Consider the following 22,162-nt stretch of genomic DNA (forward strand, 5'->3'; position numbering starts at 1 on the left):
GGGAGACATTCAACGGCAAGTGAAAGTGAACTGGGTTTGGAGGGAAATTAAGTAGCAAGAAATGAATTCTTGTGGCAAGGGAGGCCTGCACTTCATCACTTTCTCCCTACACTTCCCCATTTTTTTACTCAATATCAATTCGAAACAATTTTCTTCAATATTCATATAAAAAATGGACTGATTTTAGAAACTACATCATAATATGTTCAGGCTATCATGATGTAAATTTTTGCTACGTCATAAAATGTGTAAACCTATTATAACGTATAAAACTATGTACGTCATAGTTCGTTTTTGTACATCATAAAATATTAAGTAGCAAGAAATGAATTCTTGTGGCAAGGGAGGCCTGCACTTCACCGCTTTCTCCTTACACTTCCTCATTTTTTTATATGAATATTGGAGAAAATTGTTTCGAATTGATATTGAGTAAAATTATCTATGTTGACCACACGTCACATGGCTTACCTTGACCACACGTGACATGGCTCGGCTTGAGCACAATGCAGAACTTCTGAACTTTGCGTCGTTTGATTCTTAATCTTAAAAATAATGTTGTTTGATATACTTTTATCTTAAAAATGCAGAACTCACTACTGTGGGATCATTAGAGTGTGCTTCATCTAGTATAGCTTATTGGAATAATAAGAATTAGCATGGTTTCTTTACTAGGTGTGTTCTCCTTTCTTCCATGTGTAACTGTTATGTTATATGGACAATGATATTTTAACAACTTTTTTACAACAGGACACGTGTCACTATTTTATTGGTCTATTTGAATTTATTCTAAAAAAGTATTTGAAACGGACCAATCACAAACTGTCACGTATGCGTTGTTAAAAAGTTGTCAAAAATAGTTGTCAAAGAGACTTTTTCCTTTATTATTACTTATATTTCAAACAAACTAATCACGAGTTATCANGTAATAAATATTATTAAAAAAACTTTTTTTCATATTATTATGTTGTAAAATGTCAAATAAAGTTGATATTGCCACNAGCACCACACTGACTTACTAAAGAAAGTACTGATACACAATCAAAATATTTAGTAACACTTAAGATACATATTGAAGACTGAATATCTAGAGAGGANATACATCGTGGTACAATGATCCTCCAAAAAGATAAAAAAAAAATAAATAAATATTCACATTACAGTCTAAAACAATAATATTTTACTTATTTTTGTATTTTTAACTTAAAATTCTAACATAAATTATTATATTATTAAAGTGGTTGTCAATTATGTGTATCTTTTTACGGAATGTCAAAGTATTATTTCTTTCATAAATTTATAATATATGATGTAATTAGAGAAAAAATATATAGAAAGGAGTGAAAGAATGGTTAAAAAGTTTGAATAGAAAAAAAGAAAATAGTATTGATAGATTTATATTACAAAACTCTCATAACAAATAACTAACGTGGGCTGAACATTTTATAATTAAATTATTGTATTTTTCTGAATAAGTTATTTAAATTATTAATGAAATGCTATTGACGTAAACAAATTAACAGGTAAAACAAAATTTATTAACAAATTTTATTCATGGAATTTAGTCTATCTATAAAATTCATTGTTAAAATAGAATTTGATTTACAGATGGTCAATAAAGTCAATCGGTAAAATTTATAAGTAATTTAGAATTGTAATTAGTGATTAATTATTTTGTTAGCAAATTATGTTAGTAAATTGGCGATAATGGTGGAGATAGCAGTAGAAAAAAAGGAGAAAAAAGAAAAATGANAGAGGAATAAAGAGAAGGAGAAGGAGAAATAAGAAGAGAAGGAGGAGTTAAAGATGAAAATTGGAGAACTAAGAAGGAAGAGAAATAGAAAAGAAGGAAGAAGAAAAAAAGAAAAATAAAATAGAAGAAAAAATCTTTCATTAATTATCAACTAATATTTATCGATAAATTTTTTCTTCAGAAATTACTATTTTTTATGAATATTTTAATTCTTTAATAAAATTTATCAATTAACTTTTTACTAACAAATGTTTAACCATCAATAATTTATCAATAGTTTTAATTTAATGATAAATTAAACATTATTAACAAATTTTAACAGTTAATAATATNTGTTTTTCTTATAATATTTAAAAATAACATAATCTTAAACCGTAATAATAATGTCCAAAGTAAATACACAGCATAATAGTCTCCAAAAGTAAATAAGCAACAAAAATATATACGAGAAGAATTTACTTTGTGCGATTGAATCTTAAGACGAAATCCTAAAATTACACAATATTATACTAGGAGAACTCAATTTGTGCAATTNAAAGTTAAGACCAATCCGGCAATTATAGTATACGTGGAACCAAAGAACAAATTATCTAAAGTTATATAAATTTGTAAGCTCCTCAACTATTTGAGAATTTTTAACTATGTCTTGAACAATTTTTTAATCGAGTCCTTATGCTTGATTTCTCTTTTGGTTAATTATCATTCCATAAAATCCTTAGATACGTCAATTTGCAGCAATGTTGTAAGGTGACGAGAGATTTTTGAAAGAATAAATGAATTAAATGGAGTTATAGAAATGATAATATTAACTTAAAATATTAAGGATTAATGTAGACTATCAAGGTGATAACATCTTATTTAAAGACTTACTTACTAAGTCTTTGGAGATAATGTAGTTAAAATACACTATTCAATTAAAAAGAAATTCAAGTTTAATCACCATGAAAAAAAAAATTAAAAATAAATATAATTTAAAGATTTAAATAATCAATGAATTTGTAAATTAGTGGGAGTGTATGGTTGGTTCAAGATCCAGTTCATTGTAATATAACAAACTACATAATCTTATATATCATTTTCTTTATATTAAGAAGAGGATTGAAGGAAAAATCTACATTGAAGAGAATATATAAAAGGTTAATTATGTTTTTTTTTCTCTAAACTATTTAGGTTTAATAATCCGGTAGGTCTCTATTTTCTCCCTGAATCTCAATTACGTCCTTTTCTTCTTCGAAATCTTAATTGGATCTTTATTTTTGTAAAATTGAAGCAATTAAAGGCCTACAGTTAAATTAGACAAACGATCGTTTCATTAATCTGACGTGGCATTAAAATTGAATTTTGTATTAAAAGTTTGGATTGCACAGGTGTAAATTCAGATTTAAAAAAGGACAAAATGGGAAAAATCTAAAAATTTAAGTGCAGCCCCTTTACTGAATTCAATCTTCCATTGGTTCCATATCTTCCACCAACCGAGATACCAACTCAAAATTACAACAAATTGTATTCAGATCATACTTGCTTCACTACTAAAAAAAACCAGAATTCTCATCATCAAATTTTCAAAAAAAGAAAATGAAAGATAAAGATTTAAAAAGAAAATCAAGAAGAGCCAATTGGGGTTTAACTAAATGCACACATTGGCGGAGAAGCCATTGCGAGTCTTGAGAAGCTTGAAGCTTGGCCTCTAGGGTTTCCGCCAGTATGGGAATCCCTTAATCCTTTTCTCCTAATCAAGCTATTAAGAAACTAAGACAACTTCTTGGTAGAAAAGAAACCATACTTGGTGGCATAGTAACAGGTTCTGGAGCAATTCGAAACTTCTTATAGTTGCTGAGAATTGCACAAATTTCAACCGGACGCAGCCAATATGGGAATCCCTAAATCCTTTTCTCCTCAACGAATTTATTCAGATCAACGACAGATTCAATAGAAAGACCTTGAAGTGATTTTGCAATAACCTCATCCTCTGAAATCCCTTCAAAATGCGGAATGTCATCCTCTGGAAAGCTCAAAGTTGCAATCACAGCCCTTCTATTACTTCCACATGAAAATAAAATTTCAGCCATACATCTTACGAGGGCCCTTACTTTTACACCTTCGGTGAGTGAAGAAAAATTATAAGATGGAACAGACAGACTTTTAAATGATGCACCCAGACCCTTCTGTGGCAGGCGTGGTACATCTTTCAACTCATCACTGAAGAAAATGACGTGTTTAAGAACAAATGCTTGTATAGCTGCCAAAACGCCACAGGGACCACCTTCATGCTGCACTAGGCCCATTGATGTTACAGGACCAGAGCTGCCAAAACGCCATTGGGACCACTCTTTAAACGCAACTCCTCTCTCCTCCCCAGTTCACCACTTTTCTTCCCCGGTGGCAATGATGATGGCAAAACCCTCATCGTCGCCGCTATCCGCTTCTCCGCCACCGCCGTCATGAGCTCCCTCCGTCGAGTCTTAGACTCTGGCGAATCTTTCGACGATTCCGAAATCGCCCCGACAGCGACATCCTGCGGCTTGTTGTGCTTCTTCTCCGGCGTCGCGCGCTGCATGCTCATTCAAATTGCCATTTGCAAATTTTAAAAATAGAAAATGACAAGAGAAAGATTCAAAAGAAAACCAACAAGAGCCGCGAAACCTTGATGCAGATGATGTTGGGTTCATCATTGAGAAGGGGTTTTAGGGTTCTGAAGAAGAAGAAAAGGGGTTTCTTCCTCTTCGCGTTTCCAATGGAAGAAGAAAAGAAGAAAAAGGATTTGTCCTTTTTGTCCTTGAATACCTCTGAATTGAACTTTGTTTAATCTATTTTTTAATATAAAAATCAATTCAAAATCATTTTAATGCCACGTCAATCCTAAACCATACCACGTAGGTTAAACTTAAACGGCCATTTGTTTAATTTAACGGTAGGCCTTTAATTGCTTTAATTTTATAAAAATAAAGATCCAATTGAGATTTTGAAAAAGAAAGGGACGTAATTGAGATTCAGGGCGAAAATAGGGACCTACTGAGCTATTAAACCAACTATTTATTATGTATTTCGTCCTTATTTCAAAATATGTACTAATTTTGTACCTTGACTTTATAACAGGATGTAAAATATCATCAACAACAAATGGAAGCTAATGGTGTTAGAGTCTCACTCTCCTTTTTGTAACTCTCTCTTTCTCTCTCTCCTTACTATACAACTATTTCTTATTCTTTCTCTTTCTCCTCTTTACGTCTCTAACGACACTGTCGACCAATTATTCCTCAAAATGGACTCTCGTGCCACTTATCCTATCACCTCCATCTCTTATACTACCTCACTCTTAATGAGCACCAAGCTTTGGAAACTAGTGATCATAACTCTCAGAAATGATGCAACGGATAAGTTGGATAGTAAGGAAGGTTAGGCATGATTTATGAAAGAAGGAAAGGAAGATTTGGAAGAGTGATGCAGAGGGATATTGGTGATAGGAAGGTGGCTAGAGGAGGCCAATTTGGATTCCATAATCGAAACTTTCAAAAGGAGAAAGGAAGCTATGAAGTCATCTCAACAAAGTAACATTTCATTTATCTCAAAAGTGTTTTTTACAAGGTGTTAGATATATTATCTTTGTCTTATCTTTATCTTTTATCTGTTGTTAGTTTGTTATTATTTTTTATTTGTATTTTGGACTTAGCACATATTTCTTCTATTATAAATAGAGTACCTTATGTGAATATTCAACACAAAGGAAGACTAAGGTTTTCACTATATTCAACATGGTATATAGAGCCTAAGGTTCTTTTGAGGAAAAAAAATTATGTTGCCTCTTCCTCAACACTCATTTTCTTGAATTCAGCAAACTCGTGCTGCATTTTTGTTTAGGCTTCTAAGATAACGACTATGTCTTCTAAGGAGGACCTTGTTTCTTTTGCTCCAACCATCCTACTTCTCGTAGACACCATAAACTTTTCTCTTCACATAAAATAAGTCAGCTCTACAGTGGGCACCAAGTTCTTACAAAGTCAACTATATACTACGAAGATTTCAATAAACACTCCAAACACTTCAAGCCTTCAGCTTTAGAGTTATTCATCCTCTTAAAGAATACTTGTCCTCTCTTAGCCGAATAGTGATTATGCCTGCAGAAGACACTCTAACGCTCAAGTTGGTTGAGTGCATCAGAAAGTAATTAATATTGTAATAAATGAGTGTTATTAATGTACATCATAAAATATGTTATTTATACTTAATATTTATGGATCTTTACCTGGATTGATCAGGGTCACTTGGCCTAATTATATACTAATTTTGAATTATCATAATTAATTATTGATCTTTTAGTTTAACTTGTAGATTAAAGTGACTAATAATACAATTGGTATGACCTCATTCTGACTGAGTAAGTGTAAGTTTGGTACATGTTGACCTAATAGACCGATATGTATTCGGCTAGAATTAGGTACTATGTTATCATTGTAAAAAGATACTTACTTGAACGTATAAGGTAAAAAGTTCATTTGTAATTTTTAATTGATGAGTTAATTAACAATGTGTTGTAAAAGTTTGATGCGATGATTATTCGTATGAATCGCTCCATTTGATAGTTTTTGTCATAGTTATATCTTTTCTTTCTCTTCAAGAAGTGTTTCCTACTAATTGTCGCTCTCTAGAAAGGGCTTTACATTAAAATTTTAGGAAGTCAAAAGTATTAGATGTTGTGAGAAAAGTTCTCTAAGAAACGAAACAAAAGTATAATTTTTCTTCTTATTGTCAAAGGACGAATGCCGCAAATTGTATATTTTGTTCATTATTCGGTGAAGTTTTACGTAAAAGTCTTATTAACTTTTTCTTTAAGCAATTTCTTGTTAAATAAGTTAATAACGAGACTATCGTAAATTAATATATATTATTGTACAGCAGACAACGAGTAGAGCATTCAAGTGGACAGGTTTTATATGCTACACAGCCTGTTTCTAAAGATGGTTTTTCTGTGTACAACAATATCCATTTGATTATACTATTTATTTGTTTTGTATGTACATGGTTTATAATATATGCACTATCTCTTATGGGGAATCTGTAAAATACTTTTCTACTATCATCAAATTTAAAATTATACATAATATATTTTTTAACTTATATAATAATTATCTTGAGAAACATATGATAGAGTACATAAGTGGACAGGTTTTACATGTTACAGGCTGCTTCCAAAGACGGCTTTTCTGTCTAGAACAAGAGCCATTTGATTATTTGTTATTTATTTGTTTAGTATGTAAATGGCTTATAATATAAAAACTGGTAAATCTTGTATTAAAGTTAACATATTATGTTTGTTTTCTGATAAGAAGGAATAAAGTAACTATATTTATACATATATTTGTTAACTTTTATAATATCTTAAGGATCATATATATAAAATAATAACTTAGAAGGTATAAGATTAATTTCGTGGTAAAAGTTATATTTATACTTATATTTGTTAACTTTTATAATATTTTAAGAATTATATAAAGTACTTACTTATAAGATTAATTCAATAGTAAAAGTTAGAAGGGAGGATATCCATAAGGAAAAAATCTATATTATATCTCCATCATATATAGTCATAATACCACGAATGCATTAATCTCAAGTATAATAAATAGGAAAATGATATTTTAACACCATTTTTTAATACTATTTTGACACTGCACACGTGTCAAAATGTGGTTGGATGATTTCAAATTAAAAAAGTTAAGGTAAAAGTATATTTGGAAAAGAAAAACCAAAGTTTTTTTTTTTAATTTGAAATTATCCAATCACATTTTGACACGTGTACAGTGTCAAAATAATGTCAAAAAAATAGTGTTAAAATATCATTTTCCTAATAAATATCTGACAAAGACAATAGAATTGCACCCATCATTTATGTTCAGACTGTCGAAGTCTATTTTTTTCTTGGGATAAATTATTTTTAAAGTCTTTTGATCAGCCGAAGAATAACTATTATTTTGTTTCCTTTCACCAAACCAAGATATTACTCTCTCTCTATATATATATATATATATATATAAAAATAATGATATTTGATAACATTTTTTTACAGTATTTTAATATTATTTATGTATAATTATGTGATTAATCATCAATAATAATAATAAATATTAATATGAATCAATCACAATGATACGTAAATGATATTAAATATCATTATCGATATATATAACACTTAGCAGAAGGTAATATACATCAGAAGCAAAGTAGCAACAAGCATGAGAGGTTTAAGTTGTTTGTTAGTGTTTTCATTGGGAATTTTCATCCAAGTGAGTTACTGTGATAGCAGGAATACAACATGCTTGGCTGAGAAAAATGCTGGACTATTCATACTTGGAGATTCACTATTTGATAATGGAAACAACAACTACATCAACAGCACCACCGCTTACCAAGCAAACTATTATCCCTATGGAGAAACTTTCTTCAAATACCCCTCTGGCAGATTTTCTGATGGACGCATGATACCAGATGTCGTTGGTATGCACATTTCATTTCATCTGCTTTAAGTTTGAGTTTTGTTTTGCTTCATTATGATCAGTTTTTCATGTATTCATTTGGTGCAAACTTGTATTAACTATTTTATGTTGTTTAGCTGAACTTGCTAAGTTGCCAATACTACCACCATACTTGCATCCGGGTCGTGTTGAACACGTCTATGGTGTCAATTTTGCTTCAGGAGGTGCTGGTGCTCTGCGTGAAACCGCTCAAGGATTTGTAAGACCAACATCATCATTATATTTATTATATAAACAAATAATCTGAAGGAAGAAACCAAAAAATTATTATATAATAAGGTGTATATATATACGTGTGTATGTAGGTTATAGACCTGAAAACTCAGGTAAGTTATTTAAAAAATTTGAAGAATGTGTTGAGTGAGAGACTGGGAAAAGCAACAGCAGAGGAAATTGTGTCAAAATCTGTGTACTTGATTAGCATTGGATCCAATGACTATGGCTCTCTTCTCAACCCAGACTCAAATCCTGTGTTTCCTCCTGGAGATCATCAAGGGTTTGTAGATTCTGTAATTGGAAACCTCACAGATGCCATAAAAGTAAGAACTTTAACTTGAATTAATTCTTTAGAAAATAATCTATTTTTTGGCATAATAGTATAATTTTTATTTCTATATTTTATAAAATTTACAATTTTTATATCTATTACTTTTTCTACAGTGGTAGTACCTTAGTTTTTAATTATATGTAATATTTTCTTTAATTTATAATTATTTTTGGAAAATCTTCTTTTAACAACACTTTCTTAACAACTTTTTGACAACGCATATGTGGCAGTTTGTGATTGGTCCGTTTTAAATATATTTTAAACATAAATTCAAATAGACCAATAAAATGATGACACGTATCTCGTTGTCAAAAAGTGTTGTCAAAATATCATTGTGCATTATCTTTACCTGTATTCAACTTTTAATTTTAAAATACATTGAATCAAGATGACATCAGATTTCTCGTCAAGTTCCAACATTTATCAGTCTTTTCAATTGTGTAAAATGTCATAATTACTGTTTAATTGTACGTTTAAAGATAAATAATTCTTTCACACACTTAAATTCTTTTACATTTATTTGATATTATTTTTACTTATTTTTTACTCTTCGTTCTTAAAAAACTACAGAACTTTACATTTTTTAGATCATTTTATCCTTGCATTATGTGTCAACTAAATGTAAAAGTATGTCATTATATTATTACTCATGTTTAAAATAGACCAATCCCAAACTAACATAAATATTATAAAATGTTATTAAAAAAAATTGTTAAAAAAACATTTTCTTTTTCTCTAATGCATATATAAAGTAACAAAAAGTTACAGATAAAAATTGAATAAATCCACTCAAATTAAAACTTGCATTCAAGAACCAAAGTTACACATAAATGAAAATTAAGAGATTAAAATTTAGGAACCAAAAGTTTGAAAATTTTGTAAATTATTGGAAACAAAATCAAATTAGAGCCATATTTTTCATAATCCTAACCCTAATATTGGTATGATTATAATTTTAGGAAATTTATAATCTTGGCGGAAGGAAATTTGGATTTGTTAATGTGGGTGCAATAGGTTGTTCACCTGGAATAAGGATTTTGGTGAATAATGGAAGCACATGCTTTGAAGAAGTACTAGCCATCGCAAGACTACACAACACTGCACTCTCAAAAAGGATTCATGAGCTAAAGAAACAGCTCAATGGATTCAAATATTCAATCACTGATTTCTATTCTACATCTCTTGAAGTGCTCAACAATCCTACAAAATATGGTATTCCAAAATAATAATGATACTTACACAACTTTTTTTTACAACATTTGAACATCATCTACGTGTCATTATGTTATTGGTCCATGGATCAATAATAATAATCATAAATGCCACCATGGACCAATCACATGATGACACGTAGATAATGTTCAGATGTTATCAAAAAAATATTGTCTAAGTATCATTATTCGAATAACCCTTGTTCCATTAATTTTTTTTCTTCTGACGTATTGTGATCATTGTTTTGCCTCCGACATGAAGGTTTCAAAGAAACAATTGTGGCATGTTGTGGAGGTGGACCATTCAGAGGAGATGGTAGCTGTGGAGGAAAGAAAGGGATCAAAGAATACGAGTTATGTAACAATGTCAATCAACATCTGTTCTTCGATTCTGTTCATCTTACTGACAGAGCTAGTCAGCATTTTGGAGAGCTGATATGGAATGGAAATCACACTGTCACAAGCCCTTACAATCTAAAACAGCTATTTCAATTTTAAACATTGAATATAGATGTATTTGTTTCCACATTATGTGTTTAGTTAACTCTTTCTTCTTTGTATCATGTAATAAGGTGTTTGAGCTTGCTAAATAAAACACCATTCATGAAAACTTCAATATGTATTATTATTTAATAATTGTTATTTAATTTGATATTTTATGTAATTTTTTTATTATGAATATTGTACATTTTCATAATTATATATAAAGTATGTAAGTTTTGTATCAGAAATGTATGTAAGTTTTGTACAATTACAAAGAATTAAAACATTATTTTAATAAAAAAAATATCAAATAAGTTAGAATTAGCACATGAACAAAACAATGAGTGTGTTTATATGGGTATGGATCCTTGAATGCATGTATGATGATGTTGTTGAGTATGTTTTCACTTGATTTAGGATTTATGTATATATGTTTGAATACTTGAATTATGTTTAGGATGTGTTTCGTTTCAGCAATAATTGATTATCATTAGTGGTAATCGATTATCTGCGCGTCGATGTTGAGTTTGGTTTCGGGAATAATCGATTATTCGGGATGATAATCGATTATCCCTTCTGCATGATGTTTCTGGATAATTTTCTCTAAGATAATGATAATTGATTATCATAGCGATTATTACAACGATTATTACAGGGATTATCACAACGATTATCACAACGATTATAACAACGATTATCACGGTGTATTTTTGTGAAAAATGACAAATTTGATGAAGAATGAACGTGGACCAAGCCTGAGAAGTAGTGGAACGCGTTGGTACTCAGTGAATGAGAGTAATGGGCATGTTTAAGATCAGTTTTGACTTGTGATTATGAATTGAAAAATATAAAAATAAAAATAAAAGGTATTTTTATTTTATCGGGCCTTACATTCTCCCCAAACGAGATAATTTAACCTTCTTGTCAGGGATTAAAAGATTCATATAAGTTGTAGGAGTGGTTGGTTAAAGTCAACTTGTCAAAGTAGGCATGTCTTTTCAGTATTTTATCAAAAGTAGGTTTTACGAACTTTCTGACACGACTTTTGATTGAGGGAATATTCTGTGAATGTCTTCTTTGTCTCTAACGTCCACTTCTAATTTATATATGATGGAGCAGGTGGATACTTAACATAGGTAATCTACATAGAGTAAAGTAGATATGCATGTAAGCAGATATGTCCTTTTTCTTATCACTTTTGTTATTTTTAAACATTGTTCACTTAATGGAATTTAATTTATGTTCAAAACAACAAAGTGTTTTTCACATTTTCTACCCTTCAGGTAGGATTTGATCATTTAAGCATTTGACTAAGATACCAAGTAGTTTATAAAGTTTTCAGCGTTGGATGAAAGAAATCATTTGGCACAAGATATCATCTAGCCTATATAAGGCTTTTACTGAAAACACTTATTTAAGTTATCTTTCTTTTGTTCAAAAGTGTGTCTAGCAAGATGTCTTTCAATACAAGTTTTTGAAACATCGTTTAAGACTTTTAGCGTATCTTCCAAAAACATCGTTTGTCATTTAATCTATCAAGGCATATTGAGAGCTTGTTTAAGCAATGCTTAGCAATGTATAACATGAGCGCATTTAGCAAGACTCTCAATGATACATTTAAAGAGGGTTGCATGAAATAAGAATCTCATGCTTGAAACCCTAGGGCAAAGGAGGAAAGAGAGTTTTCTTACCGGTTGGATGAAACGGAAAATCGATCGGTAGAAACGTAGCTCTTGGAGTCTTGAATGCTTATGTAGCTTCAATTTGAGAAACTAACGGTTAGAATCTGAGTTGAGATGGAAGGGGTGGCAAGGCAAGAAAGGAGAGAAACGTAGAAGGAGATGGTTGCTGTCTTAGGAGAATGACTAAGATTTAGAATGCTAAGTATATTTCCCTTTACTAATAGTATTCAACCTATCCTATGCTGCCACGTGTACACACACTTAAATGGCATTTTTGCAAGGCCTTACAGAAAGAAGAAAGAAAACTAAAAAATTAATAATATTATGCTATAAGTAAATTATGTGCACACAAAATGAAGTAAATCTAATAAGAAACATTAAATTGTAGAGAAAGAAGAAAGAAATCCAAATGCCTGAAATGGATGAAGATTTGGAAATTTCCTTTGTGATACATAGAAGGAACCAACATTATGTAAACATTTTCTTAAATCACCACATCTTATTTGCTATCAACATACTCGTTTGATAAATTGTAAATTTTGCAATTTGTCCCTCATTTATATGATAATAATTAATAACCCCGGCAAGAAAGGTTATGTTCTGAATAAAGGTATTTTTTAAAAATTTCATTAATAATAGCAATATAAGTTAAAATCTTTATGAACAACTATCTTATCATAATATTAATTATATATGTAACTAAAATAATTGTTAATTGTAAAAATCACATGTTGAATTTCTCATTCATATGAACTTTCTACCTCTAGTAGTTACTAATTTCAGCAGAATGAAAGTACTAAGAAAAAAAAAACACATTTTACTTTCTTTTTCAATTAGATGGATGGTGGAAGGGCTAAGGTGATTTCACTCCATTTCAATGAATGTTAATCCATGTTTCATTTTCATCAAGGGCCAAATTTTCTCTTCTTTTTTTTTTCTTTTTCTTCAATGATAATGATAATCTTGCAACAAAACTAATGATGGTGTGAATGTGATATAACTCTCTTCTCCAAAACTTGTGGTTAAAAGTAATTGACTCTTATCAGTTCTTGTTGTTCCTTAGTGCTTGAGCTTGAAGATTTTGGTTCTCCTCCAAGAGCCTGTCATATTCAAGTAGCAGATCTGCAGCTTGCTTTTGGAGGGAACTAACATGAGCTTCAGCAGTCTCAACTCTTTTGTCCTTCTCTTCACATTCCACCTTTGTCTTCTTCAAACTTTCTGAAAGACCAGAAATTTGTTCCTTCAATTGCACTATCTCCTTGGAAGCTTTCTCTTCCTTTTCCTTAAGCTCAACTTTCTCTTTCTCAATGCTTTCCACTTCTTCTTTAGAAGCTCCTGCATTGCTCCTTAACTTGTTAAGCTTTTGGAGATAATGATGAACACGATCAATTATGAAGCCTAGGAATAATGTAAAACCTGCAATATCAAATCAACTCCATTAAGACAAGATAAAATCTACTTTGATTGATAGCATAAATGAACTAAAAACAACTCTAAGAATACTATAAAAAATGAACATCCCCATATGGGAATTGAAGGTGAGCTAGAATTTCCACATTGGTAAAAACGAGTAAGATAAACAATATATCAGTAGAAGGATGTGCAAACATGTTTCAAGTTGAGTTTTTATGGAACTACACATGGAAACACTGCACTTTTAGAAGATAGAATTTAGAAACAAAGATTATGAACAATTAAGACCTTTGAGAAGCACAAATCAGTTCCTCATGAAAATAACTCATTCTCAAAGGCTTAACTAAGTTCTTGTTAGATTTCTGATGTAAGAGACATATTTCTCATACAGAAGTAGAAAAAATCTAAGTAATTACGACATAGCATTCTACATTTGTTGTTTCTCTTCAGTAAGACATGACAGCAGAAAAGTATGTTGACACTGCTTCCAACCCTCCAATTAACAACCTATCATGTTTATCATTCCCACAACCCCTAAATAAAACACCAGATCAACAACTGAAAAAACAACCCTGTTAATGACCATAACCACATCAGAAGTCAGATAGAACAAATAATTTCACTACCTTTAGTACTGTCAAAACTACTTTCATTTCTACGGAATCGCACAAACAACCATGATAAAACCACTGCACTCCAGAGCACCACAGCCACAAAAGATTATACTAACATAGTGCAAGTCAGCAACATAGCTACCACTGATATAAACTCAAATTTAAAATATTCGTCAAGACTATTACCATTTTTTATGCTTGGATTCATATTGTGAGTTCCATCACTTTGGCCAAAATTTGCCAATTTATTGATACATCTCACTTCAGACTTTATTGATACATCTTATTTTATTAGTAGCTATTATTACTATTGAAGGCTATGCCTATTGCAAGAAAAGAACAGAACATAAAAACAAGTGAGGAGGGAAACAACATAAATATTGTGGTGAGGAAAAAATTCGTATTAAAACTTATCAATAAAGCACATGTTCTAAACGGTGACCACTTATTTTTTTTCATTGTGTTTTTGTTCATTAAGTTGGTGCTCTCGTGTGTAGGATTCAAGTAATCACAGTTAATGATCATGTGGGAAAGAGTAGGTTAATCTACACATATAATATGTTTGCACTAATTCAATCTTTCATGAGTATTAATCTGGTATACTAGAGAGCACCAAAACCTCAACATTCAGAGGCATTAATCATGTGGTTGTACCAAAAAAAAACCTTGACCATTTCCTTCATTGACACGATACTACTTTAGAAAAGAATTAGTAGGTTTGTGAGTTTTTCTCTTTATATATTTTCATTCTCACTCATCTCTATTCAACCTGGGACTCCCAACTCCACACTTGAGTTCCTCATACTCTAATTTGTATCAATGTATCATACTATTAAAGTAAGTCAATTTTTTAAAATTGACTAGAACAACCTCCACATTCCCATTTTTAAAAGCAAGCAACCCATGCCATGAGTACAAATTCTTATCCAACATCTTATCAGAAACCTTATTGCCCTATCAATATACACATTCCAGGCACACAACATTCCAGTTTACTAGACAAAATCCTTCTCTGGCATATGGACTTTGCTGAGTTTCACCTCAAACTTTCCTAAAAAAGAGTAAAAATAAATAAGCTCATTCCAAAATACACTTCTCTCCAATGTTTCCTCAAACAGATCCCTCTCAACATTGAGCATTCTGCTCTACCTGATATCATAGCATGGAACATTATGAAGCTTTGACAACTGACACAAAACTCAGTCAAATGTCAAAGACAGTCAAATCACACAAAATCTTATACAGATTGAAGCTCTACATTAGATCATTCAAGTGGCTCAGTCAACAGCAGCTAAAGGAGGAGCAAGTAGCACAACAAAATTGAAATCCCACATAATAGAGCTGAATTTAAAACTCCTTGTTCTTTTAAAGAAAACATAGGCCATTAAATCCTTTGATATTTGCCAATTCTTTCGACTGTTATAATTTATCCAAAATAAAGTAATTTTCGATAAGGCACAACAAAAAGCATTTTACATATCTTAAAAATGACATCTTCTAAACATGCTTTATCCAAATATAACCAGAGTACTGATAAACATCCTTTCCTCAAATGAGAAAAAATAACACAAATCATCCTCAGATCTGCAACACATTCAAACAACTTTTTTCAAAAGGGTTAACTTACATTTCCGGTGAACAATCAAAACAAATTGATGAGACCATAAATGCACCAAAGACCAAACAACAATTAAATTAAAGACTACAACTATAAGGCACCCTTCTTCACCCGAACCCCTAAACCTAAGATCTGTCAAACAAAACATTCACAGCAGCAACACTTCATTGCTACATTTTCCAGAAAAATCAACATTTTCACTCATAGCCGCATAACAAACAGTAACTACATCTCTGGTTATTTAGAGAGAGAGAGACAGAGACAGAGAGAGAGAATGAAGTGACCCAGAAAAAAGGTGTGTGAGCATACCCATGAGTGAAGCCTCCAGCAAGTGGGTTCTCCACAGAACTTGATCCATGGGTGACATGGTACCAAGCTTGGCACCTTTGTTCTGGATCTTAACAATGCTCATAAGGCTTGAGAAGAGAATCACAGACATGGTGCCAGCAATTGTCTTCACTGTAGCAGGACCCTTCCCCATTTTTATCTGATCCAGCGTCTTAATAACAAGATCTCTCAATGGCCCAATCTTCACCAACAAAAGAAATGCCATAGCACCCTCCACAAAAAGCACCAAGAACAGCAACTGAATCATCCTTTTTGAACCCCACAAAATAACAGATACCCACTTCAACTACAACTACAACTACAAAAATCCCTTTTTTTCTTCAAGAAAAACAAATGACAATCGTTCTTTCAACAAGCAGCGTATCCAAACTACTAGTCAAAATCAATAGAAGAAAATAAACCCTTCTCACACAAACTCATACCCATTTGTCATTTTTTCTGAAACTGGAAAATGAACAAAACTCCAGATGAATTAGCAACAAAAAATTAATAAAACTAAAAAAATACATGTTGAAAATTAGAGCTAGAAGGAAAGCTTAAAGCTCTTTTTTTGCACTAAAGCTCATTAGTGTGAAGCAATCAATTTATTTAGCATAAAAGAGAGATATACATTCTAAAGGAAGCTCGTTAAACCTTTTTTTATTTCAGGTATAGATTGGACTTGCAAGTGGGGTGCATTTGCTTTTACTTCACTACACAGAATTTGAAACGTTAAGCTATAGTTCGTCGCTTTAAGATCCTAAAATATATTAATTGAAGATTACATTTAACAAAAATATTTAAGATGTTCGTCAAAACAATATGTATTAAAATTAATTATGAAATCTATTATTAATACCTTACATGAATAATAAAAATTGACATTATCATTACTTAACTGTGACATTTTCTATAAACAATTACATAATTTATTAACAATGAAAAAGTTATATAATTTTTTAAAACAAAAAAATCTGTAAATTAAAATTATACATTTACAAAATTTGAGTTCGAAAATCGATTCAAAGTGTATTTTATAATATTAAAAGTACATCAAAAACTACTTTTGTAATTAAATTATAGTGAGAAATATAGGAACGTTAGATATATAACCTTTTGGCGTAAAAGATAGTGGTATGTTGGTCTTTTGAGACATTGCCAAAAGTCAAGAAATAGTACATACTTTAGGTTTTTGTCTTGTTGGTTACTTCAACTTCGAGGTTCGTCGTACATAGGTGAGGTACTTTTTTTAGTTTAATTACGATTTTATCCTGTTGATATAATAATAATTATTATTATAATAAAATAATTGTTAAATTATAATATGTAGAAGTATTTTTTTATTATGATAATTATACACGAAAAATATCTCTTATTTTTTAACGTCCTTAGTGTTTTTTTAGATTATAAAGTTTAAAAAAAAGTTATTCTAACTTCAAGTTTATTAGAATAATGTCCGTAACATCAATATTGTCTAGAATCTAAAATTTTATATATATATATATATATATATATATATATATTTTTTTTTTTTTTATCAAAAAACCTCTTTTGAAAAATGTATTGAAATTTTTATTTTCAAAATGTACAATACAGTAATAATATAGTTTAAGTTGAAATAACAATAAAAAGAAAGAGATAAGTATATAATAAGAAAATCTTTGAGAAAAAAATTATTTTTATTTTTTGACACTACAATTTCTTTTGTTTCTATGAAATTTATTTTTTCAACTTCAATCCTTGTTATTTTGTTTTTTATTTTGGTCAAATATTTATTTATTTATAATTACTGTCATGGATTAAAAAAATAATTAAAATTAATAAATGAATATAATAATAATAATAATAAATATAAATAAAAGAGAATAGAAAAGTGGAAAGAGAAATACTTTGTACATTGTGTTCTTTTTCTTTTTTTTCTTTCACAAGTCTTCTCTCTTTTTATTCTCAAATTCATCTTTTACTTTTATCTATTTCAAAATCTAATTATACCATAATAAAATTAAGGAGTTAACGAGTGTTTTGAACCAATTAAAATATCAATAAGATTAATTTATTATATAAAAACACTTGATTCTAGTTTGTGTGTTGTTTTAATCATCAACATTAGTGAGATTAGTTAAGAGAAGTGATTCTTTCAACTTAATTTATCATATATTAAATCTTTGATTTATTTGGATAAACTACTTTAGGTCCCTAGTTGTGAGTGACAATACTTTTTGAGTTGAGAAAGCTTAGCTTTGAAAAAAAGTTATTTTAAGATAAGAAAATCTAGTGTTTTTGTGAAGAAAAATGATAGTATACTAAGAATGTGTGTGGACAAGAGGTAGCCCAATGGGTTAATAAGAAATGACTAAGTGTCTCCTACCAAGTGTAAGCAATATTAGATACATATGATTATTATGAATATGTGGTGATATTATGGATTATAAACGTGTAAAAAATATTCATGGACATGACTATGGTCTTTCCTATCAGGTTAGAAAGTAGTTTATAAAAGAGACATGCTTAGGTATCACCTAAGTGCAATGATAAAATTCTTAGGAATAAAAGTGGAGAAGGTAGGAAAAAAGAAAACTTCCTGAGACAGGAAGAAAGAGAAGCAGGGCCAATTTTATTGATGATTTACAATCTATCTCCTTTATTGTGCATGAAGAGAAAATATATGATGTTGTCTATGACAATATCGGGTCTTAGACAACCTGGAATTGACATTGATGTGTATCTAAAACCGTTTATTGATGATTTGAAAATTTTGTGGGAAGAGGGCATCAAGGTCTTAGATTCATATTCTGAAGAAACTTTCCATTTGCATTAAATGTTACTTTGCAACATAAATGATTTCCCAGCATATAGAAACTTGAGTGGTTACAATGTTAAAGGTCGTTTTTCATGTCCCATTTGTGAAAAAAACACTAGTTATTTTTGGTAGTCCATAGTGTTTATTGCTCATAGACGTTGTCCTAGTAGGTCTAAATAGATTCATATGAATTTGCTCAAGAGGTCTTTCTATAGAAATAATGTTTTTTTATTTTTGAAAGATTCTTTGATTTGTTTGCCTCTCTTGCAAGCATTACAAAATATTGTATTATTGAATGATAATTTACTTAATCCTCTCACGAGGTTATATCGTTGCAATTTTGAGATTAATCTCATACTTGCATGTCCATATTTATTTTGTCATGAAATTGCATTATCTTTTATAGACACTAGGCATGAGACACTTTAAGCATGTAGTTCATCTATATTTATCTTCTACAAGTTGCCTTGTCTATTTGCAATAAATACCAATAGACCTTGGTTTTTTAGGACTTTGCATTGGCCTTTTTCAAGGATAGCATTGTATTTGCTGTCACATAATTGGCTTACGCGTAATAGATTATGTTTCAGGTTGTCTACTAATAAAACATTATCAATAGAAAGGAAAGTGTTTATACATATTGTCGCAACCAGAATCGCGACGGGACGACGATCCAAAGAAAAACTATTTGAAAAAAGTTTTGGAGTCACCACCATAGTTTATCCTGGAAAACTATGAAAAAAACCATAAAAATATAAGACACGGTCCACGAAAACCAAAGATTGAGTTCGGGAGTCGGTTACGCGTAGGGAAGGTGTTAGCACCCTACAACGCCTGCCCAAAGGCAGTACCTTTAATTAAATGCGCGAATAAAGATGTGGTTTGCAAAATGTTTAACTATCCCAAGAACAAGAAAATAAAGAAACAAAAATATTTTTTTGGTTTTTTGGGCCCGACAAGGATTGACCTTGCTCCAACGTATTCTCATTCAAAATGAGAAATCAGGGTTACGTAGTTCTTTCTGAAAATTTGTTGTTTGAAGATGTTTTTACTTTTTGAAGATTTTATATTTTTTGTATTTTTATATAAAAAGAGAAAAGATTTTTAGCACAAGGCCTACGCGAGCAGTCGCACGTGTGCTTAAACCCTTTAAAAATATTTTTATTTTGTTTTTAATTTTTGTAAAAGAAAAGGAAAAGATTTTCAGCACAAGGCCTACGCGAGCGGTCGCACGTGTGCTTAAACCTTTCAAAAATATTTTTATTGATTTTAATTTTTTATGATTTTTATATTTTTATTTTTATTAGCAAAGGTATATAACAACACACAATAATAAAACAATGCCAAAACTAAAGAAATAAAAACAAAGACAATAAAAAAAACATCACAATCCAAGCCCAATAAGAATAGGGGTGCAGAGATTAAACCGGGGGTGTCCAATGCCTAAACCTTCTTTTTGCTTTGCAAAAAAAGGCAGGGGAGTGTGAACAGAGTTGCGTCAGGTGACAGACAGAGAGACTGAAGCCCAATGGCCAGGCCCAAACCCTCTTTTCTTGTTTGCAGAAATGGAGTGGTGGTATGAATAGCAGACGAGGGGTGTAGGGAAGAAACCCCGGCCACAGCCAGGCCCAAGGCCCCTTAAGTTCAGAAATTCATTAGGGGTTTCTCCCATTTCCTCTCATTCGTGCTTGACAGCCACCAGAGACCTAGGTCTCCTCCTCCGATCGAAAGAAACCATGGCACACACCACTGCTCACGGCCACGATTCAGCTTCCGGTCACCGCAACCCGAAGTCCAACGGCGTCGCCGACAGCGACCCTCGTCGCCTGAGCCACCAAGTCGATGACGTTGTCCTCCGTCGAACTCCCTTTGTCGCCTTCACGGCGGACTAAGCTATTCCGATTGTGAACACCTCGACACCCCAACCACTGCTAGTCGAAAACACCGCTGGTGACACCGACCGTCGCCGTTGACAGAGGTTTCACCAACGCACTCGTCTTCGTTTTTTTTTTTTTTTACTTCTCCACACGAGTCCATCGTCCACCATGAATGCGAGGCCAAACTCTAGGTTGGGGTTTCTCTCTTCACGGCGCCGCTGCCCTAGTCGCCGCCCAAGGCGTTGCCAGAGTCGCCGTTCACCGTCGGCGCCCTTGCCGGCCAGAGCCCAAAGCTACCCTTCTCTCCCTCTGATCCAACGCGACCCAGAAGTAGGGGTTATCATCTCCATTTCGGCGAAGCAAATGGCCACCGTTAATTTTCTATTTTCCCTTTTGCTTCATGCTCTGATTGGGTTCAACTGTCGGGGTTTGATTTCTATTCTTTTGTGATTTGGTTCATTGCAGGTTGAGGGTAGGGGTCATGATATGTGAATAGAGATAGGAAATATGGTGCAGATGGAGGTTATGAAGTGAGGTTCTGTTTCTGTTTTGGTTCTCTGTTTTTGGTTGGTCATACAACAATGGTGGAATGGTTGTTGGTGTTGACAGAGAATGGAGAGGGATTGGGCGGAGGCTATCCAGTGAGTGGTTGAAGCAATGAAGCGTAGTCGATGATGATGAATACCGCGGTGGTGATGAGGATGAAGGTGTGGATTGTGTGTGTTGCGTGATAGTTACCTGATGAAGGAATTGGTTTCTGAGAGTCTTTCTATTGAGTAAAATGGAGGAATGAATGGATTGAGGTAGTTTTTTCTTGAGCATAGCAGAGGGATCGAGCCAAAAAGGGTGGTGTCGTGTGTGTCATCAATTCTGTTGGGTCCTGAGGTGTAGTGAGGATGATGGCATTTGGCTGGCGTGATGAAGCCTGGTGTGGCATGAGTGATGATTCTGTTAAGGTGGAGGATGGATTGAGAATTGGTGAGTCCGAGAGGAATTGTCTGTTGTGCCTCTTCCATCCATCAACATTATGTTTTGCCTCTCACGAATAGATCACGTTGCCCTTTTCTTTTTTTTTTTCATTTTTATTTTTTCTTTCGTTTTTTTCTTTTTCCTTTTTCATTCATTTTTTTTCTTTTTCATCATTTTTCGTTTTTTTTCTTTTTTTCTTTTTTTCTTTTTTTTCTTTTTTTTTTATTATTTCTTTTCTTTTCTCTTTTTTTTTTTCAAAACAATAAAATCAAACGAAAATTAAAAATAAATCCAAATAATAAAATAAAAACTAAATCAAATAGTAAAACAAAAATAAAATG

The 22,162-nt window shown here is 31.6% G+C and overlaps 2 protein-coding genes across 2 annotated transcripts; one reads left to right on the plus strand and one right to left on the minus strand.

The window, feature by feature from the left end:
* The first annotated feature begins 7,980 nt into the window (after positions 1–7,980).
* On the plus strand, positions 7,981–10,579 carry LOC106773393 (GDSL esterase/lipase 1). Its single transcript, XM_014660091.2, has 5 exons — positions 7,981–8,242; positions 8,358–8,479; positions 8,586–8,819; positions 9,787–10,039; positions 10,301–10,579. The coding sequence occupies exons 1-5, from the start codon at positions 7,981–7,983 to the stop codon at positions 10,534–10,536; spliced, it is 1,107 nt and encodes a 368-aa protein (XP_014515577.1). The 3' UTR covers positions 10,537–10,579.
* A 2,418-nt stretch (positions 10,580–12,997) lies between these two features.
* On the minus strand, positions 12,998–16,878 carry LOC106773715. The gene is made up of 2 exons (XM_014660458.2): positions 16,158–16,878; positions 12,998–13,619 (listed from the first exon to the last, which is right to left on the minus strand). Exons 1-2 carry the CDS (start codon positions 16,441–16,443, stop codon positions 13,246–13,248), a joined length of 660 nt encoding a protein of 219 aa, XP_014515944.1. The 5' UTR covers positions 16,444–16,878; the 3' UTR covers positions 12,998–13,245.
* Positions 16,879–22,162: the final 5,284 nt, after the last annotated feature.

Source organism: Vigna radiata, chromosome 9, assembly GCF_000741045.1.
Source record: "Vigna radiata var. radiata cultivar VC1973A chromosome 9, Vradiata_ver6, whole genome shotgun sequence".
In the NCBI taxonomy this organism is placed as follows: Eukaryota; Viridiplantae; Streptophyta; class Magnoliopsida; order Fabales; family Fabaceae; genus Vigna; species Vigna radiata.

Excerpts from the sequence above, each read along its gene's own strand:
- LOC106773393 (XM_014660091.2), top strand. The coding sequence starts at position 7,981 with ATGAGAGGTTTAAGTTGTTTGTTAGTGTTTTCATTGGGAATTTTCATC. Across the intron at positions 8,243-8,357 it reads CATGATACCAGATGTCGTTG|CTGAACTTGCTAAGTTGCCA; the intron begins GTATGCACATTT and ends TATGTTGTTTAG. Across the intron at positions 8,480-8,585 it reads GTGAAACCGCTCAAGGATTT|GTTATAGACCTGAAAACTCA; the intron begins GTAAGACCAACA and ends GTGTGTATGTAG.
- LOC106773715 (XM_014660458.2), bottom strand. The coding sequence starts at position 16,443 with ATGATTCAGTTGCTGTTCTTGGTGCTTTTTGTGGAGGGTGCTATGGCA. Across the intron at positions 13,620-16,157 it reads GCTGGAGGCTTCACTCATGG|GTTTTACATTATTCCTAGGC; the intron begins GTATGCTCACAC and ends TTGATATTGCAG.